Source organism: Pristiophorus japonicus, chromosome 7, assembly GCF_044704955.1.
Source record: "Pristiophorus japonicus isolate sPriJap1 chromosome 7, sPriJap1.hap1, whole genome shotgun sequence".
Lineage (NCBI taxonomy): Eukaryota > Metazoa > Chordata > Chondrichthyes > Pristiophoridae > Pristiophorus > Pristiophorus japonicus.
The window spans coordinates 176,036,286-176,062,648 of record NC_091983.1 but is presented as its reverse complement, the minus strand read 5'-3'; the positions used below and the strand labels follow the sequence as shown (position 1 = coordinate 176,062,648).

The 26,363-nt window shown below is 42.5% G+C and overlaps 1 protein-coding gene across 2 annotated transcripts in view; it reads right to left on the bottom strand.

Moving 5' to 3' along the window:
* Positions 1-25,927, bottom strand: part of phip (pleckstrin homology domain interacting protein) — a 249,777-nt gene extending 223,850 nt beyond the window's left edge. Inside the window, exons 1-6 of one of the 2 annotated variants that reach the window (XM_070885586.1) lie at positions 25,767-25,927; positions 25,606-25,664; positions 25,492-25,521; positions 25,283-25,342; positions 15,523-15,673; positions 15,323-15,421 (exon numbers count right to left, since the gene is read on the bottom strand). In XM_070885586.1, the coding sequence (XP_070741687.1) occupies positions 15,323-15,421; positions 15,523-15,673; positions 25,283-25,342; positions 25,492-25,521; positions 25,606-25,664; positions 25,767-25,806 (439 nt within the window). In that variant the 5' untranslated portion in view covers positions 25,807-25,927. The remainder of the gene's footprint in view (positions 1-15,322; positions 15,422-15,522; positions 15,674-25,282; positions 25,343-25,491; positions 25,522-25,605; positions 25,665-25,766) is intronic. The other variant, XM_070885587.1, reaches the window with a different exon arrangement.
* Positions 25,928-26,363: the final 436 nt, after the last annotated feature.

Genomic DNA, 26,363 nt, shown 5'->3' with positions numbered 1-26,363 from the left:
GATAGGTATACCCTCTATTTCTATTATCGTCAAAGCCAAAGCCCTTCCTGGTGGCCCAGTGGCGCCAAGTATGCCTCGCAGCGTCCCTCCCTTTTAAGCGAAGGGGAGGCATGTTGCTAAGCGTCAGCAAGGCGCTTAAGACACCGCACGCTTTCTGCCCCGCTCCTGCCCGTCTGCCACCCCAAAAACAACCCAATGATTTTACAGAAGAGGGCAATTTACCTCTTTTTCCCCACCCCATCGATTGGGGCGATAATTCACCAACTAATTCTAATTAACAGCCCCAAACCGGGCGGAGGGCACTTTTCGCCCCACATCTCTGGCAATGCACCCCAACTTTCTGCCTTATTAAGCTGTCAGCTTAGTCTATTTTATCGATCTACAAATTTTCCTTCCTGCCCCACCTATAACAAAATTCATCAGATGCCAACAATTAGGGCCAGAATTTCAGTTGTCGGCGAAAATAGTAGTTTTAGGCCTTTATTTGGCACATGGGTAAACCCGGCATTGCATGAGGATTGTGAAGCAAACCGTGAATTTTGGCAACTTTAGTCCGAGGCCTGTAGCGCTGCGAGAGAAGCCTGGGGGGGGTGGCGGGGGGGAAGGACCAAAAAGCATTCACAAAACCCTTTACGATTAAATCACTGAAAAATAATTTTAAAATAAAAATTCTTACATTTTTTGCAGGTCTTCATACTTATCGCTGCTGGCAGGGCTGCACCGCAAGTTTGACCTGTCGATATACTGGGCATGGCGGAGGGTGCCAAAATTACGACTTTAACGCCATCTCAGCGGTACATGGAAGCGCCGCACTAAAAGGTGCCCAAAGATCTTGCTGCGGAGGGTCAAATCGCGTCAAAAACCCAGTCGCAAAGTCGGCGAAATTCTAGCCCTTAATGTTTTAAAATATTTTTTAAATACATATTGGGCCAGAATTTGCTGTAAACTGGTCATCATCATCATCATAGGCAGTCCCTCGAAATCGAGGAAGACTTGCTTCCACTCAAAGTGAGTTCTCAGGTGACTCTACAATCCAATACAGGAATCATAGTCTGTCACAGGTGGGACAGACAGTGGTTGAAGGAAAGGGTGGGTGGGGAGTCTGGTTTGCCGCACGCTCCTTCTGCTGCCTGCGCTTGCTTTCTGCATTCTCTCCGTGGCGAGACTCGAGGTGCTCAATGCCCTCCCGGATGTTCTTTCTTCATTTAGGGCAGTCTTTGGCCAGGGACTCCCAGGTGTCGGTGGGGATGTTGCACTTTATCAAGGAGGCTTTGAGAGTATCCTTGAAACGATTCCTCTGCCCACCTGGGGCTCGCTTGCCGTGTAGGAGTTCCGAGTAGAGCGCTTGCTTTGGAGTCTTGTGTCGGGCATGCGGACAATATGGCCCACCCAACGGAGCTGGTCGAGTGTGGTCAGTGCTTCGATGCTGTGGATGTTGGCCTGATCGAGAATACAGATGTTGGTGCGCCTATCCTCCCAGAGGATTTGTAGGATTGTGCGGCGACATCGATGGTGGTATTTCTCCAGTGATTTGAGGTGTCTACTGTATATGATCCACGTCTCTCAGCCATACAGGAGGGTGGGTATCACTACTGTAGACCATAAACATGGTGGCAGATTTGAGGGGCTGGTCTTCGATTACTCTCTTCCTCAGGCAGCCGAAGGCTGTGCTGGCGCACTGGAGGTGATGTTGGACTTCATCATCGATGTCTGCCCTTACTGATAGTAGGCTCCCGAGGTATGGAAAGTAGTCCACGTTGTCAAAGATATCATAGTATTTAACACATCTACAGTGTACCCCATTAGTATGGCACAAATGAATTCTCCATGCAATTGTAGCATAGGTGCCTCAAGCCATTATCTGTGCCCCACCAAAACATCCTGGGACCCTCAGCACCGCGAGCCTAGCTGAATCATTATAGCTCCGCCCTCCCTTATAAAAAATGAGGGCAATGTCCAAAAAACTGCATTAACGCTACTTTGATCACCACTGTCACTTAGACTGATCCAGAACCGTACTGGTGACTTCGCGGTGGGGTGCTTTGTATCGAAGGAAGACAAAATCAAAATTTCCTTAGGGAACTTCCACAAGTTGGAAAAGGCACTGACTTAGTAAGTGTTAAACTTACTTAATGGCAATTGTATTTAGCAGAATAAACACAAACTGATACGTGTATGTGCAGATTGCAGAGCAGGTCAAACACCTTTTCGTTGAAGATACTGGCTGACCCGAAGCAGAATCTTCGCCCTTTGCAAATATCAAGGCCTTTGATAACTTTAAAAAAAGACAGCTTTACTTATTTACAGTTGATGGTTCATTCACCCTATCTGGGAACACAGGATTTGAAATGAGTTGGTAGTAGGTCTCCAGGTATCTCCTAGCCACTTCCTGGTCACTCTTTTTGATTGAATGCTTGCAGTTCACAGCAGATCCTTGGTCATCCAGCTCTTTAATCACTTTTGCTTTAACAATGAACACTTAACTTTGGATAAACACCAAATAATTAATTTAATACATCCTGGTATCTTCGCTGGAGAGTTTCAAATCACCACTGTCCTCAAACTGTGGTGTGTTCGAATGAGTACTACTGCAAATTTTAGATGAAATTCCTCACTGGAGGATCGGGGTGCACAATGGTCTAACTTATGGCGTCCGTGGTCAAATGCGCTGTTCCAGCAAATTCTAGGTCATTAACTTGCATTTATCTTCATTCAAAACAAATCAGTATCAAGCCTCAGTAAGGTTTACTATCGATTTCAACGAGCCTCGACTCCGACACTTCAGAACCACTGATTAAACGGAGAAAATCATTTGACTCCTCGGCCCACAAAGGGGGGTACAAGAAGCTATAAAAACAGACCAATGCTGGATATATAGAAATGATCCAGATATTCTCTTTCAAGTTGAAGAACTTGTTCAGCCATAACACAACTCCTGCAACTAATCTACATTCTCACACAGAATCATAGGATGGTTACAGTGCAGGAGACCATTCAGCCTGTCGAGCCTGTGCCGGCTCTCTGCAAGAGCATGTCAGCGAGTCCCACTTTCCCTTTCCCTGTAGCCCCACAATGGTTTTTCCTTCAGGTACTTATCTAACTCCCTTCTGAAAGCCACAATTAAATCTGCCACCTAGACCACCCTTTCAGGCAGTAAATTCTACATCCTAACCACTCACTGCATAACAGCTTTCTCATGTCGTCTTTGGTTCTTCTGCAAATCACCTTAAATTTCTGTCCTCTGGTTCTCGACCTTTGCGCCAATGGGAACAGTTTCTCTCTATCTACCCCTCATAATTTTGAGCACCTCTATCAAATTTCTTCTCAACCTTTTCTGCTCTAAGGAGAACAGTCCCAGCTTCTCCAGTCTAACCACGTAACTGACGTCCCTCATCCCTGGAATCATTCTCGTAAATCTTTTCTGCACCCACTCTAAGGTCTTCACATCCTTCCTAAAACGTGGTGCCCTGAAATGGACTCCAGCTGAGGCTGAACTAGTGTTTTATAAAAGTTCATCATAACTTCTTTGCTTTTGTACTCCATGCTTTGATTTATGAAGCCCAGGATCCAGTAAGCTTGTTTTAACTGCTTTCTCAACCTGTCCTCCCACCTTCAATGATTTGTGCACATATACCCCCAGGTCTCTCTGTTCATGCACCCACTTTAGAATTGTATCCTTTAGTAGTTTATATTGCCTCTCCTCATTCTTCCTACAAAATGTATCACTTTGCACTTTTCTGCATTAAATTTCATCTGCCACGTGACCGCCCATTCCACCAGCCTGTCTACGTCTTCTTGAAGCCTATCACTATTCTTATTGTTCACTATACTTCCAAGTCATCTGCAAATTTTGAAATTGTACCCTGTACACCCACATCCAAGTCATTAATATACAGCAAGAAAAGCAGTGGTCCGAGAGCCGCCACCCGGGGAACACAACTGTATACCTTCCTCCAGTCTGAAAAACACCCGTTCACCACTATTCTCCATTTTCCTGTCACTTAGCCAATTTCTGCTTCATCTTTCTATCTCTTTCGTCATCCAGGGAGCTCTGGTTTTGGTTGCCCTACCTTTCCCGCTCGTGGGAATGCACCACGACTGTACCTAATCATCTTCTCTTTAAAGGCAGTCCATTGTTCGATTACAGTTTTGCCTGCCAATCTTTGATTCTAATTAACCTGGGCCAGATCCATTCTCAGCCCACTGAAATTGGCTTTCCTCCAATTAAGTATTTTTACTCTAGATTGCTCCCTGTCCTTTTCCATAGTTAATCTAAACCTGATGATACTATGATCACTGTTCCCCAAGTGTTCACCTACTGACATTTGCTCCATTTGACCCACCTCATTCCCCAGAACCAGATCCAGCAATGCCTCCTCCCTCGTTGGGCCGGCAACATACTTCACAAGGAAGTTCTCCTGAACACACTTCAGAAATTATTTCCCCTCTCTGCCCTTCACACTCTTACTAACCCAGTTTATATTAGGATAGTTGAAGTCCTCACACTTTACAGAACCAACTGATTCTCAAACCTCTAAAAGCTATGGATGTAACTGAATATCCAGTATGTCATCCCCCCTCCCCCCGCCACATATCACAATTTGTTTTTCTATTTGTCTTCTCCAATTTTAAATGTAATATTTACTAGTTCTCTTTACTTTCCAAATGTCTTATCTATCTATACAATTAATAAACCTTGCATCTGATATGCATACCTCGCATCTCAATGTCAGATGTGATAAGTATTCCGGGGCCCAAAATTCCGACTGAGTGAAATAAATAGAGCAATAAATTAATGTTAAGTGAACAATGTGGATGAACTGCAACAGGATTACACAGGTATTAAAATTACCAATGAGATGCTAAGAAGCAAAAAAAGTACCAAAGACCAAGCTGCAAGCAACACAAAGTAATAATGAACAAGTGGCACAAAATGAACCAAGTAGCTACCAATAAAGAGCCAGCAAGTTAATGAGACAATACAATCAATGACATTTCTCACTGATCTCAGTGGCATCTTGGTTTCTCACTGAGCCCAGAATCTTACATGATTTATATACAAGATAACCAAACACATTAAGAAAATAATTACATTGATCTGCATAATTTACTCTCCTGACTCTTTTGCTCTAAGAATATTTCTTTGCAGAAGCACACCTATCTGCAGTGATTCTTAGCCTAGAGTTTATGCCCTTGTTTGCAGATTATCTTCTTCAGGCACCCATTTCTTGGTACCTTAAAGTCAGGACCAATCATGCATTCATGGCTTCTGACCTAGTAGTCCACCCTTAGGCAATCAGACCTGATTTTCTTGGGATCTGTTATTTTTCATTAAAAAGCACTTTGGAAGATTACTTAATTGCATTTGACCATTTCTCTCTTTGCCATTTGGGACATAATTGGCTTTTATAACTTCCAATTCTTGAATTAACCACTGAGGACCATTTTCCTAGGAGCGATTATTTCTGATCACATGCAGTTTAAAGCATTAATTACTATTTCTCCTTTCTTTTTGGTTTAAAGTAGGTTAGTATTATGTGCACATAGCCTTTGGCACAATTGGAGTCCATTTTTCATGAAACAGGTGAATGTCAATTTTGTAGCAAATTTTGGTCAATATTTATCTTTTTGTATATTGTGTTTTGTTAATTTCTATTGGGGGGGGGGGGTGAGAAAGAGGGAGTTCACTCAGCCTTCGTGACCTCTCTGATCCCTGGTTTTATATAACCCATTGCGAGTTACATGATGCAATACTTCCATCATTATAGAAGACACACCCTCAGACTCACCAGGAGCGATGCCATGGGAGATCCAGGATTATTGCTTGAAAAAAATTATCTTGTTTCTTCTTTACTTCTTTATTCTGTCACTTGATCTCAGTATCATAGTATTATGTAATACAACTGAATCTTTCTCAACTTTTCTCAAACATATTTCTCTGTCGCAGTTTTCCTTGATAATGTTTCCTAGGGTTTTACTTGGCCCCAACTGCATTAAGATGTGGCATTTCAAATTCTCGCATTTTTTTTCCAAATTATTATTCAGTCATGGGATATGGGCATCGCTGGCATGGCCAACATTTATCGTCCATTCACAATTGCCCTGAAGAAGGGTAATCCACCTACTTTAAACGTTGCAGTCCATGTGGTGAGTGTACCCCCAATGCTGTTAGGGAGCGAGTTCCAGGATTTTGACCCAGCTACGATGAAGGAAAGGTGATATAAGAACACAAGAAACAGAGGCAGGAGTAGGCCATTTGGCACCTCGAGCCTACTCCACAATTCAATAAGATCATGGCTGATCTGATCTTTGCCTCGACCTCACTTTCCTGCCCGCTTCCCATAACCCATGACTACCTGTCTATCTATCTGTCTATCTCCACCTTAAATATATTTAATGACCCAGCTCTCCTGGGTAGAGAATTCCAAAGATTCACGACCATCAGAGAAGAAATTCCTCCTCATCCCCATTTTAAATGGACGACCCTGATTCTGAAACTATGCCCCCTAGCTCTAGATTCCCCCATGAGGGGAAACATCTTAAGAACATAAGAACATAAGAAATAGGAACAGGAGTAGGCCATACGGCCCCTCGAGCCTGCTCCGCCATTCAATAAGACCATGGCTGATCTGATCATGGACTCAGCTTCGCTTCCCCGCCCACTCACCATAACCCCTTATCGTTTAAGAAACTGTCCATTTCTGTCTTAAATTTATTCAATGTCCTAGCTTCCACAGCTCTCTGAGGCAGCAAATTCCATAGATTTACAACCCCGTGAGAATAAATTTCTCATTTTGGTTTTAAATGGGCGGCCCCTTATTCTAAGATCATGCCCTCTAGTTCTAGTCTCCCCCTCTGCATCCACCTTGTCGAGCCCCCTCATAATCTTAGACGTTTCCATAAGATCACCTCTCATTATTCTGAATTCTAATGAGTAGAGGCCCAACCTACTCAACCTTTCCTCATAAATCAACCCCCTAACCTCGTGAACCATCTTTGAACTGCCTCGAAAGCAAGTATCCTTTCGTAAATATGGAAAACAAAACTGCTTGCAGTATTCCTGGTGTGGCCTCACCAATACCTTGAATAGCTGTAGGAAGACTTCCCTGCTTTTATACTCCATCCCCTTTGCAATAAAGGCCAAGATACCATTGGCCTTCCTGATCACTTGCTGTACCTGCATACTATTCTTTTGTGTTTCATGCACAATACCCCCAGGTCCCGCTGTACTGCGGCACTTTGCAATCTTTCTCCATCTCCATCTTAAATGGGCAACCCCTTATTCTGAAACTATGCTCCCTAGTTCTATATTCCCCCACTAGGGGAAACATCCTTTCTGCATCCACCTTGTCGAGCCCCCTCAGTATATGCTTCACCACTCATTCTTCTAAACTCCAATGGGTATAGGCCCAACCTGCTCAACCTTCATAAGACAACCCCTTCATCTCAGGAATCAACCTACCGAACCTTCTCTGAGCTGCCTCCAATGCAAGTATTTATTATTGGGATGCTTTTAGTGTCTTCTACCGTGAAGACAGATACAAAAAAAAAAAATCGGCTGTGTGATTGATACTGAAGAAGAAAGCTGCGGACTGCAGGAAGATATCAATCTACTAGTCAGGTGGGCAGAACAGTAGCAAATGCAACTGAATCCGGAGAAGTGTGAGGTCCTGCATTTGTGGTGGTCTAACAAGGAAAGGAAATACACATTAAATGGTAGGACACTGAGAAGTGTAGAGGAACAAAGGGACCTTGGAGTGCATGTCCACAGATCTCTGAAGGTAGCAAGCCAGGTCGATAAGGTGGCATATGGAATACTTGCCTTTATTAGACATGGAATACAAGAGCGGGGGGCGGGGGTTATGCTTGAACTGTATAAAACACTGGTTAGGTCACAGCTGGAGTACTGTGTGCAGTTCTGGTCATCGCATTACATAAAGCCCTCTCAGAATCCTATATGTTTCAATAAGATCACCTCTCACTCTTCTAAACTCCAATGAGTATAGACTCAACCTTTCTTCATAAATCAACCCCTTCATCTCAGGAATCAACTTAGTGAACCTTCTCTGAATTGCCTCCCGTGCAAGTATATCCCTTCTTAAATAAGGAGACCAAAACTGTACGCAGTACTCCAGGTGTGGTCTCACCAACGCCCTGTGCAGTTGTAACAAGACTTCCCTACTTTTATACTCCATCCCCCTTGCAATAAAAGCAATTCAATTTACCTTCCTGATTACTTGCTGTACCTGCATGTTAACGTTTTGTTTCATGGACAAGGACCCCCAGATCCTACTGTAACACAGCATTTTGTAATCTCTCTCCATTTAGGTAACAACTTGCTTTTTGATTCTTCCTGCCAAAGTGGATAACCTCACATTTTCTCACATTATACTGCATCTGCTAAATTTTTGCCCACTCACTTAGCCTGTCTATATCCCTTTGCAGATTTTTTGTGTCCTCCTCACAATTTGCTTTCCCACCCATCTTTGTATCATCAGCAAACTTGGTTACATTACACTCACTTAATCTATCTATATCCCTTTGGTGTGTGACTTGGAGATGTTAGTGTGCCCATGCAACTGCTACCCTTGTCCATCTAGGTGCTAGAGGTTGCAGGTTTGGGAAGTGCTGTCGAAGAAGCCTTGGCGAGTTGCTGCAGTATATCTTATATATGGTACACACTGCAGATACAGTGCGACGGTGGTGGAGTGAGTGGATGTTTAAGGTGGTGGATGGGGTGCCAATCAAGCGGCTGCTTTATCCTGGATGGTGTTGAGGTTGTTCAGTGTGTTGGAGCTGCACTCAATCCAAGTAAGTGGAGACTATTCCATCACACTCCTAACTTGTGCTTTGAAGATGGTGGAAAGGCTTTGGGGAGTAGAGATGATTGCATGATTGTAGAGTTCAGCCGAGCACTGAATGCGCTGTTAAGTGGCTAAATGCTCAGCAGGGGGCCCAAGTTCATGCGAGGCTAGCTCCTATAAAAGCTAGCCTGCACAACTAAACGGTAGACTGTGTCTCTTAAAGCAAATGTTCCTTCTGCCTGCAATAGGTTCTAAAAGTGCTTGTGGATGCTACTGTCAAAAAAAGACCGATTAATGGCACAACAGGCCAGAGAAAGGGCTCCGATTTTCCGATGCAGCACTGGAGATGCTGGTCCAGGACGTCAACTCCAGGAGAGGTCTTCTTCCCACAGGAAGTCAGGAGGACTCCAAGTAGCAGACAAGACTGCAGTAGGAGCAGATAGCCGCTGTGGTGAATGCCAGAAGTATAACCGCAAGGACCTAGGCTCAGTGCAAGTAGAATTTTAATGACCTCAATCACGTGGTCAAGGTCAGTGAATTCATCCCATTATCTGCATCAACAGCCTCACACACTGCTCAATGCACCACACCCCCATTGTTCACCTACCAACAATCTCTACCAAGCCCGACTCAGACCTCACATTCATAGCTTTATCTCACTCGCCTGCACACATTTATCACTGCTGCAAATATCACAGCCACAACTTGCAGCTTGAACACACTGGCAGCTATTCAACCATGACAGCCACATCACCCAAACACATTACATCATACTCACTGACTCATTTCCCTTTCTCTTGCAAGAAAAGGCAGGCTGAAGGAATACAAGATGCCAGTATCCTCATAAGTTATCGTCCTTCTCACATCCAACTTCCCCCTCATCCCACAATCTGCACATGGTGTAAGCACTTCCCTCTTGCTTTCCCCCCTCCCCTCAACCCTACCCTTGTGCCTTCTCATTTCAAACACCCAAGAAATCCAGTATACCCAACCAGTTGGTTGCACAACAAGAGGGAGATGAGTCAAGAAGAAGAAACACAGGCCCAAGTTTGGAGCCGCGCCTAGAACGGCGCAGTCCCGATCTGGACGCCCGTTTTTCGCGCCACAAAGTGCGCCTAAAAAAACCTTCCAGATTCTCCAGCTCCCTGCAGGTCGTTTGCAGCTCGGCGCAGCGCAGCAGGAGCTGTAGGGGGCGGAGCCAGGTCCCTGCGCTGAAAACAGTGCCGGGACCTCTGCACATGCACGCTACAGTGGGCGCGCATGTGCAATAGCTCCAGGTGCCCAAAACTGTGTGGGAGTGGCAGCCTGCTGTCCTCTCTCAGGATGACAGAATTCATACTCCCACACTACCACTCCGTCAGTGCCCTTACCAGCCCAGACTGCTGCCACCCACGTCGAGGTGATGCAGTCCAATGCCTGGCCTTCTAGTCTCGAGCTCCTCAAGGTCATCTTGCAAGGCCATCTGAAAGTCAGCAGCTTTCCACCAGCCATGCTGCAGCCACTGGGGTAGCACTGCGTAGGAGCACTAAAATAGGCAAAGGCACACAAGAGACAGTCACTAATTGAATGCACAAGGGTGATTAATTGGATTTTTGATGTAATATTGGAAGGATATATTGATAAAGTTAAATTGGAAAGTTTGCTTTGTGGTGACTTTTATTTTAGCGTTGTGGCCAAGAGGACGCAGTGATGTTCAGTAACAGAGGGAAGGTAGGCATGGGACTAATGTTGAACAGGGAATTGGGGTTGCGTTCAATCGTACAAAAGGCAGATGATTCCGGATATCCCGGCCACAAAGGGGCTGTCTGGGTTGCTTCCTTCCTTTTGTAGCCACTTCCTCCTCCTGAGCTGGTGTATCCCTGGTGGCAAGGACGGTGCCCTCATGGTGGCCAGGTTGTGGAAGATACAGAAGACCACAACGAATCAAGACACATGCTCTGAAGAATACTGTAGGGCTCCTCCAGAGCAGTCCACGCAGGGGAAGCATTGTTTAAGGACGCCAATGGACTGCTCTTTGATGTTTCCTGTGGCAGCATGGCTCTCGTTGTACGTGTGGTTGCGGACTCATGAGCCAAGTGGTCAAAAGATTGCCCTAATCGCCCAGTAGCCACCCTCTGGTTTGTTGTGGTGCATCGAAGACGGAGGGAACAGCCGACTGGCGCAGAATAAAAGCATTGTGGCTGCTGCCAGGATACCGGGCATTCACCATCATGATATGGTTAAATTGTGAGAAAAACTTCTAGTTCCAGGCATGAGGCAATCACATATATTGGTCATTTAAAAATAACATTTTGGACCAATTTCAAGAATGAGACACCAGGGGAGAAAAAGGGAGGGACTGCTATTATGCGTGGAGCACAGAATAATTGTAATGAATGCTATTGGTATGCGTGGTGTTGCTTTACATGGATTCAAAACGCAGAGATGATACACAACTAATAAAGCAACCATGCATAACCAATAAAGCACATATATAAGTGAATCGAACAGACAGACACATTTCTGAATAAGAGGGACAAGGCGAGAAGATGGATTTGAGCTCAATCTAAAGGCCATATATATCCTTTTCCTGCTCCTAAAATGTTTTGTTTTTAAATCCACGTTCACTTGTACATTTCCATGTGTGACCTCTCAAACCATGTCACTCTAGATCTCTCAAAATATTTTCTATGTTTTTCCTGTTTGTATTAAACTTGACTGATCTATATATCTCCAGTATGTCTCCAGAGTTTTTCTTAAATACCTGTAGTAAAGTTCTGCTTTCCATATTCTAAATCGAGAATCTGCCCAGAATATAGTTAATTTTAAAAATTTAAGCTTTCCTAATTTTGATGTCCACATCCTCTTGAAGTGCTTTGGTATTGCTGCACTGGTACGTGACGGAGGAGCGGTGAGAGATTGTGGCGGAGGTGCAACAGATGAGGGTACGGGGCCCAGAAGAACCGAGGGCCCTGGGGCAGCACGGGCCAGCCCACACTGCGATATGTGTGCGCACTAGGTCCGTGCAGCAGAGCAGGTCTCCAGTCGTCCTGGTTCACCCTTGCCACTGGATAAAGGCATAGGTCTGGCAAGCCCATGTGCTGGCTGATATGCAACAGTCATCACACGTTAAAAAAATCCACGCACAAGCATTTTCCACCCCTTCAATTGGAGTTCAGAACTGAAACATCGGGTCTTTCATTGAAGTATTAGGCAGTCCCTCGTATCGAGGATGACCTGCTTCCACACCAAAAATAGATGAGTTCACAGGTGTTTCAATAAGGGACCTGACAATCTAGGTCCCGAACTACATTCTGAAGGGTGGAAGATGCCTGTGCATGGATCCTTTTAATGTGGGGAGGCCGTTGCACACCAGCCACCACACGGGCTTGACAGAGCTAGTTCTTGATCCAGTGGCAAGGGTTAACCAAGGCGACTGGAGACCAAGCTCTGCTAAACGGACCTAGTGCGCACACATGCTCCTACTATCCACAGATTGCAGTGTGGGCAGGCTCGTGCTGCCCCTGGGCCCTCGCCTCTTCTGGGCCCTGAACCCTCGCCTCTCCTGGGCCCCAATCTCTCACTGCTCCTCCAACCCAATCAAAAATGGAGCAGTCAGAAACAGGACATCAATTAGTCTCCTCTTATCTTGGAGACATCAAATATCAACACTGTTATTTGAAATATCAAAATATTAAACTCCAGCCTAGTTGAAGGGTTATCAGCAGAAACAAATGCCAACTAATAGAATGAACACCCCGTTCATTAGGATGTGAATAACAGCAGCAACAACAGCAGAATCCAAACCCTGCAGTTACTTGTAAACTCGCTGGTGTCTCAGCAGGTTGGATGACTGAGTGAATCCCTTCCCACACTCCGAGCACGTGAACGGTCTCTCCCCAGTGTGAACTCGCTGATGTGTCAGCAGGTCGGATGACACACTGAATCCCTTCCCACACTCCGAGCAGGTGAATGGCCTCTCCCCACTGTGGACTCACTGGTGTTTCAGCAGCTTGGATAACTGAGTGAATCTCTTCCCATCAGTGATGGAAGCAAGTCGTCCTCGTTCGAGGGATGGCCTATGATGATGATGCTGAGCATGGTCACATACCAACTGCACATTCAGCGAATGGTAACCTTTGCTGTTGCGGTACAACTTAGCATTCATATACAGTGCCGGCAAAGCCATGTGCGTGCAGTCGATGGCGCCCTGCACCATGGGGGAGATCGCTATCCTGGCAAAGCCACCTGAACACTTCATGTGCTTCTCTCTAGTCAGTGAGAAGAGTCCCCTCTCCTGGCATAAAGAGCTTCTGTCACCTCTCTTATGCAGCAGTGGACGGCGAACTGGGAGAGGTTACAAATGTCACCTGCTCCAGCCTGGAAAGACCACGACGTGAAGAAATTCAGTGCCACGGTCACCTTCACTGCCACTGGCAGCGCTTTCCTTGGCCTGGAGTAATGCTGTAGTTCTGGTTGCAAGAGGTGGCAGAGTTCTGTGAGCGCCTCCTTCGTAAATCGCAGACACCTCAGACACTGATCCTCGTTCAGGTTGAGGGTAAGAAAATTGCTCTCGGAAGACCCTAGGTGCTGAAAGCTATTCTTCCCCTCTTGCTCCTCCTCCTCCTCCTCCTCCTCCTCCTCCCCCCTCCTTCCACGAGCAGCTTGTCCTCTTTTTTGCTGCCTCTGCTCCATCTCCCGGTCATGCTGCATGCTAGGGTCTAACAATTAGCGCACCCATCACTGGGAACAAGTGGTTTGACCAGAAACCTTGAATTCAGAAGGCCTTCTCCACTTGCAGCACCACTCCCTGTCACTTCACCACGTTTAAATAACTCGAGAAAGCGCCAAACAATTCCACAAATGTACACAGAGCCAATAGAAATAAAAAAGCAAGTTACTTGAAAGTTGTTGATAATCCCTTTAAATATTGCTGATAGGAGGTCCTTCCTGTTGCTGAATGAATGTTCAGCTGTGCGAGGTTAATACAGAGCGTTAGTTCCAGCGACGACATTGAAAATGGCAGTGCTGGTATCGAAGCTTGACGTCACAATCTGCTAACTTACCATACTTCCACCGCGCGCTCATAACAGCCGCTCTACCACCGGCGTGACCTGCACCAGAACCACACGCCATGCTTGGACACCATTTTGGACCCAATTCGGCACCCGTAGCGCCCAAACAACTGGCACTACACAACCAAATTTCTAGGCCAATATCTTTTCAGAAATGTCATAAAGCTCAGATTTACTTCGGCCCCACCTTATCCAAATTGTAGAAAATTAAAGTTACCCATGATCATAACTGTACCATTCAAGGAACCTCAAATGATTCTAGAAAAAAATACATATTACATAGCTCAGAAACATTCCAGAAGTGCTACACAGATACTTTGAAGAACAATGATTTACACAGGGAAATGCCGCAGTCATAATGTGCACAAGATACTATAAACAGCAATGAGATAAATAACCAGTTGATCTGTTTTAGTGGCTTTGGTTGGGTGAAAACTGTTCACAAGGACACTGGGGAAACATCTGCTCTTCTCTGCAGTGTCATGGGACATTTACTGCTGGAACAGGCAAAGAGGAGTTCAGTTTAATGCCACACCTGAAGGACTGCATCGCTGACGATGCTGTGTTCGTTATTGCATTGAAAAAAAGACTAGATACTATCCTCAGACTATGCTGGAGTGGGGCTTGATCCCTCAACTTCCTGACCAGATCACTTTATTGCTCAGCTGTACTGATCATTAACAGTTATCAATAATCATTTTCCCACCTTTGTTTTTTTTTCCCCCACAGAACGTATTTAATACAACCGTACTATTTAACTTGTTCAGGATTAACTAAAGGCTGCTTCTCCCTTTACTCCACTAATCAACATTCAACTGGCATAATTCCAAAGAACAACTATACCAATTTCTTGATCATCTCCAGAAATTAACCACATATCAGTTAGTGTTATATTCCATTTTTATGCATGCTTTCATGCTATGACAATTCATTCCCATTACTCTTTGCATTTAGAGGTCTTCCAAATCTCATCACCGATTGCTTTGTCCATTCTTATGCAGTGTTCATTACATCAAAAGTGCAGAGGCGCCTGTAGGGCTGTAATTTCAAGGTTCTGATTTCCATGATACAATGTGGACAATCTTAACCCAATTTCTACTGGGCACTGGTTGACGGCACAAAGCTGCTTATAATTCAGCATGGGATGATACCAAATTGGCACCTCACTCAATAATGAGGCTGTGTATTGTAGTTAACAGGGACATTCACACTGAGACAACAGTGGTGTTCTTCCTCAGTCAGGTACATCATTCCACAATCATTATTGAAGCAAAATATTGGGAACTTTACTCTGCACCTCATGATCCAATACTAGATGATGCAAAAAATGATAAACTATGCCATTATACCAGTATTACCATCCCTTACACTAATCCACATAAAAACTGTAAAATACATTGAATTGGTAAGATAAGTTGCATTCTGACCATTACCAAAATGAAACAGAATCCAACATAAACATACCTATATTAGGAGGGCTGCCATAATTAGTTGGTGGCTCAGGGGGCCTTCCTCGATGCAATGCTGCAAGAGCCGATCCTTTCCATACCACATGCTTACAACCTGCGTTTTTTTAATTAAAAAAAAATCCAGAATCATCATAATGAGTTTGCTTTGAAACGAGGAAGATAAATGATATTGTTTTACCACTGAGCTGCTCGTACTTTTATTTGTTCGAAGCAAAGACTGTCTTCCAGCTCCCAGTAACGAATGCACTCCTGGGACACTCTGTGGGGTCTCTTTCTCTAGGAGGGGTCCAAGTCGCTGACATATCTGAAGGAGATGATCTGGAGCTACATGTCTGTGAGTTTTCACCTTTGTAATACACAGAAAAAAAATTTTGCTATCAGAAACTAAGCATGAGAAACTATTAAATACCTAGGTTCACACACAATACAAAAAGGTTGTTTACTCTTCAATACCCATTTCCTTTTCAACAATATTTCACAGTAAAAAAAGCAAGACTGCCGACCTTCATTTTACAAATCTGCTGAGTCATATATACATAACAGTGTAATATTACTATAATACATTTCAATACCTGCTCCCCTATATTTAAAGGCAAAAGCCAAGCATAGACCTGTGCCTTACACATCAGATTGTATTGTAAATCCGGTTAAACAGGGGGCCAGCAGCGTTGAGAAAGCAGCTATCACCATTATCATCAATCCTCTAAATAAAGACTGGAGCATTGTCATTAAGATCACATGATATAGCTCCAAAAAATTTGAGCACCAAAAGATTTTAACAATAATAAAACTCAGCTCCATTGCTGCTCTGCATAGAATATATGTGACACAACAGGAAGGATGACTTAAGGGAAAGATTAATTATATTAAAGAATTTTATTGTATAAAATTCCAGAAGCATCAACTGAAATTACTTTATTGGATTAATTTCAGCTAAGACGTAGGTGCTGAAATCCAAAGGATCACCTGGGCTTACATTTAAATATGCAAAGCAGGGTCTTTTGACACTGCCCATTGACAAGCAATGGGGAATTCAACAAAGTAAAACTCGAGTAGTATGAATGCAGGCTCAGCTATAAAATAGCTGCTAATAGCCGTATAAAATGCAGAACACTGGATTAAACTACTTCAATTGCTGCAACAATTAGCATATTATCAATTTTAAAAGATTTAATCAAATGCATCACATTCCTTTAAAGTATTCCTGAAGTGGTTTTCTTCAACACACAGCATACTATTTAATATGAAAAGAATGCCCGTGTCACACAAGGTGATTCACTATATATGTTGAATGTTGATCCAGGAAAGTAAATTTAGGCTGCCCCCAACCAACCCCACCCCCAAAGCTCAGCAGGATGGAGCATGTGGAGGAGAAGAACGGGAGGGGCGGTGGAGGAGATGGCGGAGAGGTCGGTGGAGATGGGAGGAGGAGGCAATGGGAAGGAGATGGGGGAAGGTGAAGGAGGAGCAAGCAAGGCGTGTGAAGGAGGAGGGAAGCAGTGTGGAGTAGAAGGCGAGGTGTGTGGAGGAGAGAAGGAGGCATGTGGAGGAGGAGAAGGGGAAGTGTGTGGAGGAGGAGGGGTAGTAGACATGTGGAGTAGGAGTGGGTTTAGGAACCAGAAACAGAGGACTGAGGGTCAGGACAAAGAATTCTTGGAGAGGAGTAGGAGAAAGGATTAGCAAAGAGAGATACAGAAAGAGATAAAGAAATAAAGAAATGAAACCCAGAGTGGATAGAAGAGAGAAGATAGAAGATCAAGAGTTTGGAAGAGAAAAATAGACTTTGAAACTGAACTTAAGTCTATTACTCCACACTTCCATCCATGAAATGTTGTCTAGAATCATATAATGCCTATTTAGTCATACTTGCATAACATAAATTTATTTTATTATTAGATTATATACAAATAGATCACAAAAGTGGAAGTAGGCATACAAGGAAAATCATACATCATCAGACTATCCAAAATACCCCAAATTTTTAATTTACCCTTCCCTCCACGCCTTTGGAGCCTCCAGCCTATCCTTGCCGCAGAGCTCTGTCCCCCCAATCAAGATCCACGGTGCAGCCTTGGACACCGTGGACCACTTCCCATATCTCAGGAGCCTCCTATCAACAAGAGCAGGCATCAACGATGAGATCCAACACTGCCTCCAGTGCGCCAGTGCAGCCTTCGGCCGCCTGAGGAAACGAGTGTTTGAAGACCAGGCCCTCAAAACTGTCACCAAGCTCATGGTCTACAGGGCTGTAGTAATACCCACCCTCCAGTATGGCTCAGAGACATGGACCATTTACAGTAGACACCAAGTCGCTGGGAGGACAGGCACACCAACATCAGCGTCCTCGTTCAGGCTAACATCCCCAGCATTGAAGCATTGACCACACTCGATCAGTTCCGCTGGGCAGGCCACATAGTTCGCATGCCAGACAAGAGACTCCCAAAGCAAGTGCTCTACTCGGAGCTCCTTCACAGCAAACGAGCCAAAGGTGGGCAGCGGAAAAGTTACAAGGACACCCTCAAAGCCTCCATGATAAAGTGCAACATCCCCACTGACACCGGGGAGTCCCTGGCCAAAGACCGCCCTGAGTGGAGGAAGTGCATCCGGGAGGACCTGAGCACCTCGAGTATCAATGCCGAGAGCATGCAGAAATCAAGCGCAGCCAGCGCAAAGAGCGTGCGGCAAACCAGTCCCACCCACCCCTTCCCTCAATGACTAGCTGTCCTACTGTGACAATGTCTGTGGCTCTCGTATTGGGACTGTTCAATCACCAAAGAACTCACTTCAGGAGTGGAAGCAAGTCTTCCTTGATTCTGAGGGACTGCCTATGATGATGATGGACTACAAAATCTTTCTCGTTTTTGCTTGGATGATTCAGCACACTCATTCATTGTTGTTGAGGATATCTACAATAAATGGTGTGCTCTTTTCTCCCTAGTTTGAAACAAATATAATTTTCTTTACAGTGACAAAAATTATAATTAAAGCTTTTCTTAAAATAAGATTGATCAAATTCCCCAATATTGCAATTAAGGGTAACACTGATAAACAGCCACAGAAAATGCTCTGCAAATTATTTTCTTTGCTTTATTCAACTGAATTGGGCCAATTTTGAGTGGACATTAGCTGGGCGGCAAGATTGCACCGACTGCCCAATGTCCTCGGCGAGAGGCCCAAGACATTTTGATGGCCGGGCCGCATCTGCATTACATCAGCAATCTGCAAGCGCTGAACCATCACTCGCAAGCAACATGCCAATTGGGGAAGGGGTGGGAAATTTGGCACTCCCCTGTGGAGCCAAGCCAGAAGTTCAGACTTAAAGGGACCGCCATATATGCTTCTTCTAACCCTACAAAAAAAAAATCAGTGCCTCAGGTATTTTGCAACATTTTCTGAACAGCCAGGACTGCTGGTTAGACCAGTCTGTGCCTAGTACCAATGGGCAGAGTGTGTATGGCACACAATCGGCCCGGCTGGATCTAAAACTTGCATCAGAGTAGGATCCCAATTTTCATATTGCAAGTAGTTTCCAACCTGAAAGAGTCGGGTCAAAACTGGTAGCAGGCAGATCAGGAGCGGGACCGGGTGGTAAATTCAGCGATATCAACTTCAAATTTACAGAGCTGCCCCTCATCACCACTTCCACCCAGCCTCCACTCAACAACCTAATGGATAAAAGGAATCAACTGCTTTGACACTCAGACATGAATGTCCCTATTTAAATTCCTGAGTCTATCCCGAGTTAGCAGATCTTGTCTAGGGCGGCAATAGTGACTCTATAACTGGCGGCAGTGCTCCTGGACTAAGGAAGGCAAAACAAACAATGGTCGCTTGTGTCAGATGGGGGCCAACACCCATGGAACTGCATCCTAGCAAAAGCCAACAAAATCAAGGAGGGAAAGACGTCCTAATTTATGGGGAAAATAGTAGTATCAGTATGAGAGTTTCATTTCAGAAAACAGATGTATTCAAAAAGTAGATTATTTTGTTGTGCTAACATTGTGTAAATATCTGACATGTGAATAAGATGTTCACTAAATTAATTTAAGAGAAAAGGTCTGCACTGCCCTAAAATTTGAACATTTGAAACAGTTGTTTCTCCGCCTGGGATAATTAAATTTTTTTCTAGCACGACTGATACAACAAATAATACAAAACAACTATAAAATGTTCAATAATGTTTTCACCCACTTGACTCTCCTTAGAGCACAGACTTGCTAGGATGTTAGTAAGAATGAGAAGATGTAGTTAAAAGAAAAAAAGACTTACATTCATATAGCGTCTTTCATGTCCACCAGACATCTCAAAGCGCTTTACAGTCAATGAAGTACTTTTGGAGTGTAGTCGCTGTTGTAATGTAGGAAATGCGGCAGCCAATTTGTGCACAGCAAGCTCCCACAAACAGCAATTAACCAGATAATCTGTTTTTGTTAGCATCAGCTGTAGCTCAGTGGGTAGCACACTCGCCTGAGTCAGAAGGTTGTGGGTTCAAGTCTCAAAGACTGGAGCACAAAAATTTAGGCGGACACTCCAGTGCAGTACTGAGTGCTGCACTGCGGAGATGGTGTCTTTCAGATGGGACGTTAAACTGAGGTCCCGGCTGCTCTCTTAGGCGGACATAAAAGATCCCATGGCACTATTTTGAAGAAGATCAGGGGAGTTATCCCCGGTGTACTGGCCAATATTTTGGTTTTTTTTTAAGTTTGAGAAGATGAAGAGTGAAAAATTATTTCCATTTGTTATTAACCAGGAGACATAACTTAGGACTTTGTATTGATAGCATAAAAGAGAAGATAAATAGTATTATTTTTTACATAAAGGGTTATTATAATATGGAATATACATCACCAGAAGTGGCTACTGAAGCCAAGTCAATCACTGTATTTAACAAGGGGACTGGATTGGATAAACACTTGAAGAGGACAAATATTAACGATTAGGCGGATTTAAGTAGATCAAACCAAATGTAGCGTTCACACTGACACTAGCGCAAATAGTCCTGTTCTGCGTTGAAATTTCTATGATTCTAAAATGTGCTTACTCTGCATCATTTGAGTCCATACATGTGCTGTGCAGATTACTAAGTATATTGAGAACCTTTATTAAAAAAGCACCTTAATGTGCCACAAGAAAAAAAAATCATTCCCTTTTATGATTTTTGTGATGCATCGTTTCATATTCTCTACTTAGCCCAAGGCAAAATGGTTATGTAACTTAGCTGTATCAGCACATCTCAGGCATCCTGCTAGAAACATACTAATCAACTAAAGTCTCCAATAAATTACTTATGATTTTCTTCTTAAATACTGCATTTCTAAATCTATTATAAATGTGTCATTTTAAAAATAAAAATTCCATTTACATATTTTTCAAGCAAGAAATGAAATTGAGGACAAGCAACTACTACCAATGATTTTACCACATTTAACCAGCCTTCGTTAGTTACAGTCTGTTCACTCATGCTATAAATATTAGACCTCTACTAGGGACAACACATGCTGCGTATAGATTCATCACTTTAGAAAGTTAAAATGTAGTTCCAATTTGTGATCATTGAAAAAATGTATTTCAACATTTAATTTTCATCGTCTAGATGCCCAATCAATTAATTCTCAAAATGTGATCCTCCTATATTTTATAAGAATTATTTGCAAGAGAAGAAATCCCCCAAACATCATAGCCCATCTGCAGCAGTAAACTCTCAACCAATGCTTAATTTATGCTGGAGGTCAGAGGTTGTATTGGTTCAAAATTGGTTGAAAACACACTTCTATTTGACAATCAAAAGCAAGCGAAATGTATGTGCTACACTGGTAAGATTCAATCTTGTGCAGATTTAGCAGCATGCTGGATTAACTAGAGGTAGACTTCAATAAAAAAAATTAGGACTATGCCCCGGTCATGTTTTAAATTTAAAGGACATGAGAATTGCACACATAAATGAAATTCAGACAGCCGTGTGCCGTCAGCATAAAGAGGACAACTCTCCTTATGTCATGTTCACATACCGATTATTGAGCTCAGATTGTAGCACTGAGTCGCAATAGAACACTAAGGACACGTGTTTGTTTCACCCTTGAAAAACATTCACAACGGTACTTCTGGCCGGGGATGGTAGAAGGGAATTTTTCCTCTCTCACACATGTTCACGAACATAAGAAATATGAACAGGAGTAGGCCATACGGCCCCTAGAGCCTGCTCCGTCATTCAATAAGATCTTGGCTGATCTGATCATGGACTCAGCTCCGCTTCCCCGCCTGCTCCCCATAACCCCTTATGGTTTAAGAAATTGTCTATTTCTGTCTTAAATTTATTCAATGTCCCAGCTTCCACAGCTCTCTGAGCCAGCGAATTGTATAGATTTACAACTCTCAAAGAAATTTCTCAGCTCTGTTTTAAATGGGCGGCCCCTTATTCTAAGATCATACCCTCTAGTTCTAGTCTCCCCCATCAGTGGAACATCCTCTCTGCATCCACCTTGTCAAGCCCCCTCATAATCTTATACATTGATTGTTAGTATCAAAAGTTTGAGTTGGGAGGAATCACTGTAGAAGCTTTGTTTTTTTTTTCAAGCCTTGGAAGGAGGTGTAATGGAGGTAATTGTACAGTGGTATACAAGTTTACAATATGGAAAAGGTAAATCCAGGAAATTACTTTAAAGAGTGGGAAGAGGTCACAGGTTCAAACTAGTAAAAGGCAAATTTAAAACTGATATCAGATAATATTTCTTCACTCAGAATTTGGACAGAATACCATAATATCACTTCAGAAATAGATGAAAAAACTGCCAGAGATAAATCTTTTCTGTCACATTTCAAAGTCACTTGCTGGTGGTTCAGTCGGAAATGTTATTGTTAGCATCCATGAAAATATTCAGAAACTGGACTGTCCTGTCCTCCAGATCAATTAAGTAAAATAGATGTAGGGGGAAGCAGTTAAATGATGATTTTTTTTTAAAGCACTCTTGTCAATTTTAAAATGCATATTATAATATAATTTTTCATATTTTTTTGTATGAAATTAAAATTTTATTATAATATAAGCAAAAATGTAATATTTTAATGATTTTTAGTTGTCTGTAGGACTGCATACTTATGGGATGTTTTAAAATTAGATTAGCAATAGGTTGTTCATCCATGTCATTTGTTTTAATCCCACTAAAAACTTCTGGAAGTTTAATGAATTTTATATTTACATTGGGCATGGGGAATACTTTAGTACTTTCCCACGAGATTAAGAAAAATCCCTATTTGGAAACTCTCAATAAAGTTCCTTAAAAAGGCATTGCAATAATCAATGCAGTGATGAAGCAACATTTTAGAAATAATTCCTGACATTTCTTAGCATTTGAAATCTTGTAAAATTAACAGAATATGTAAACTGTGACAGGGTGCAAATTAAAATTGGGCCACATCAAATTTCATTGGAACCTATGGCCACTCACAAGTAGCAGTCGTATGGATCTGATAGCTGGTCTTCCCTTCTTTGGTTAGACAGTCACCTAAAATGCTAATAATGCTTTGACAGCAATTTAATTTCTCCAATATTTTGTAACATTGTCCAATACAACATGTTACTAAGGATTAAATAACTTTAGGAATTTAATGAAAACTACTTTCTAAAACCAAAAGACTTAAATATTTAGCTTCCAGCAAATTATCTACACACAACTGTTAAAATGATTTAATATTTCACTGCAATAAACAGATATAGCATTAATGTCCCTCCAGTAACCGTGATCTGTGCAAAATACACAGAATATGTGCACCTGAAAACATTATTTTCTGAATTATAACAAAGCAGAATTGGAAAAATGCACACATTATTGCAGTATTGTGTCATAAGTTTGGAACATTGTACTCATTACTTTTGTTTGTGGCTGAAAAATATTATAGTTCTAAAAAGGGATAATTCCTAAATCATCACCAATGATCAAACAGCTTTATGTGGTGTTCTCAGATTTAGATCAATCAGAAACATGCATACGATATACCTGTAAGAAGACAACTGGTGCACACACAAAGTTTAGTAAACTATTGTGCATTTTGCCAAATATTTTTGATTGGTGGCACGTTACCATTTTTTTGTGGGGTGGAGGAGGAGGCTCTTAGTAAAAGTGAGGCATATTGTGCCTAGCACTCTATTACTCATATGTAATCACACAACACCAGTTGTTTTCCATACGCTTCTCCTACTTCCAGTCAAAATTAACTTTCTTAAAGGTTTCAATCACTTGCAATCCAACATTATCAATGGGGAAAAGATAGTGATGTAATGTACATTCACAAAAAGCACCTCCAGCGGATTAAGAAAACTTTAACAAGAATATTTAGATATTCTGAGTAAATAGGCTGCTTCCAGTAGCATATATATCCAAGCCTCATGTAGTTGAGGTCACACACTACATATATTTTATATTTTCAACATACATTTTTGTTTATTTCTAAGGCTGTAAATAAGTATGGTGCCCAATTTATGCAGTATTTTTCATGTTAATTGGCCAGTATCTTCATAAACAATTGTGCTGAATTTTGTAAATATTCTTTGTTAAAAAATATTCTAAAATTAGTCAGGATGTACTTGGGAAACTGGGTATTGAATGCCAAAGGAAAGATCACAGTCATAAACATGAGTGCACTGCTTTCTTGGAAAATGCAAAAAGTTTTGCTGCTTCATGAAATAGACCAAATCAGCAATATCCCAAAAAATCTTCAAAAAAAAATGAAACCTCAATGCCTGCCTTAATGCAACTATTTATATGTTCCAAGAAAAAAAGACCTATGAGTATTCAAATTTAGTGCGCAAAACAACTGTATAACCATTGGCTTCTTACGACAATATAGCTCAAAAAGTTTACCACCAGTTTCTTATTTTATATATACCGTATATATACGGTAGAGGTACCGTAGTTCCTGCTGCTCTTTCCTTCCTCCCTCATTCCACCAATTGAACAGGTGTATTGCTTACCATTTTATAGTAATTAAGAACCCACAAAAGAACTTTATTCAGAATATCCTTACACCATCACTTCCAAAGACAGCTTTGCACAGTTGAGTTTCTGCTGTAGTATTTTATGGGAAGGGAATTCTGAAAGTTTTCACTGACAAAGCAGTTTAAAAAAAAATCAACCATTTATATTCATCTTGGAAATAATATGGTAAACATATTCTTAAAATCACTGAACTCCATCCATGCCCGCAGCAATGCTTATTTTCTTACTGCGAGGTAGAATTCACAAAATTATCCATCTTATTTCTCGTCCAAAAGTATTAAACAATACCGTACATCTGATCTTAATCTGGTTTGTTTCTTAGGTTTTTTTTAAACTAGAAAATTCCCTCATAAACCAAAACTCTAGATCATTTTTTTAAAGTTATTTTAACTACATGATCATGCAACATTTAAAAAATTCCCTGAGACTTTCCTCCTCGTTTTTTCTGGCCTTCAATAAACTCAGTGCTGCAAAAGAAGTGAAAGAACTTACCCACTCATTTCTGTAAAATCTAATGTTGTTTTTGATTTTTGTGTGTGTGTTTGTGTGCAGATCTGTAAATGAACTAGAGAAGCTTTCAGACCAATCAGCGTTGCCAAGCTGCATTAGTGCTAGGAGTGTAGAGAGAGAGAGAGAGAGAGTATTAGCGCCTCCCTTCTTCTCACTGCTGCCCTCTCACCACACTGAGCGCTCGCGTCACCCAGGCAGCCCTGCTCCTGCACAATAATCATGACGTATCTTTATTTCCACTATACTTAAAACTACATATTTTTTTCTGATAATCATAATTTTTACCCCAAACTTAAAACAAATTCCAAATCACCTGCCATTTGCTACTGACTGTTCTTTTTTCTCCCTAAATCATTGTTTTTGGGGGGCTAATCCGGTTTTCCTGGTGAAATTTTTGCGGGAGATTCAATTTTTCCTCTCTAAAAGTTTTCTCAGTGATATGAATCTCTCACCAAATTTTCGTAGGTCCTGGGATGTTCCTTCCCCTTCCAGTCTATTCGTTTCGGCAGCAGCTGAAAAAAATAAACCCTGGTTACAGTCACCAAAATTCTCCCAAAATCCCTGCCAAGCATCTTTTCTTAAAATATTAAAAGACGATACAGTTTTAAATTAGAAGTAAAAGTCCTCTGCAGAGTTAGAATGCGAGCTGAATGCAGCCTACCTGCTTCTCCTCCACTTCGCGTATCAGGACCTGAAAGAGCACATAAAAGCCGTTTATTGTACATGAAAATCAGTCACTAAACATTATCAAACCCCAAAATGTAGATTTGCTCACCTCAGTCGCCTTCTGACAGGGTCCGGATGCCAAAAATCTGGCTATTAGGAAGTACAATTCTATTAAAATAATAAGACAGTGTTCAGTCATCAGATGCCTGATGGTGGATGTAAATTTAAAAATAACCCACATAATACTTCCTGTTTCATGTGCTTACTCACCAGATTCCAACTCATAGATTTGTTTAGTATCAGCAGGCATGTTTTGGGGTGATTTTTTAGTGTTAAACGGCGAGGGATCCGATGTAATCAGCTAGTCTGTGCGTGAGTGTTTACTCTCCAGGAAGAGTCTCCTCCATTCACCCACATAGAGAGAGAGGAGCTGACTCCGCCACCAGAGCGGCTCCTTCCGCACCAAAAACAGAGTCCTCACACCCCCTAACAACAAACACACAACCCTTTTCTTTTTTTAAAAAAAACATAATCTTCAGCACCCTCTCCCTGCCGCCCGCTCGCAATTGCAAATGAGAAATCTTGCATAAAAGCACGGGCGCGCGTGTTAACGCTGTAAGTGATGAGGTGAAGCTTTACAGGGTTTTCTTTTTTTGTGGTGGTGGTTGTCGATTTTTTTGTGAGCTTGTGCTGGCGGATGGATCTGACGCATGGTTTTGGTGGAGGGGGGAGGCTGGGGTGAGGTGACATTACGCAGAGTATCAGGAATGAGCGCAGCTACAATGTAGCGAGGGAAGGGGAAGGGGAAGGAAATGTAGCGAGAGACAGACACATGGATACCGCGCGCCGTTCCCCCCGGCCCAGCCC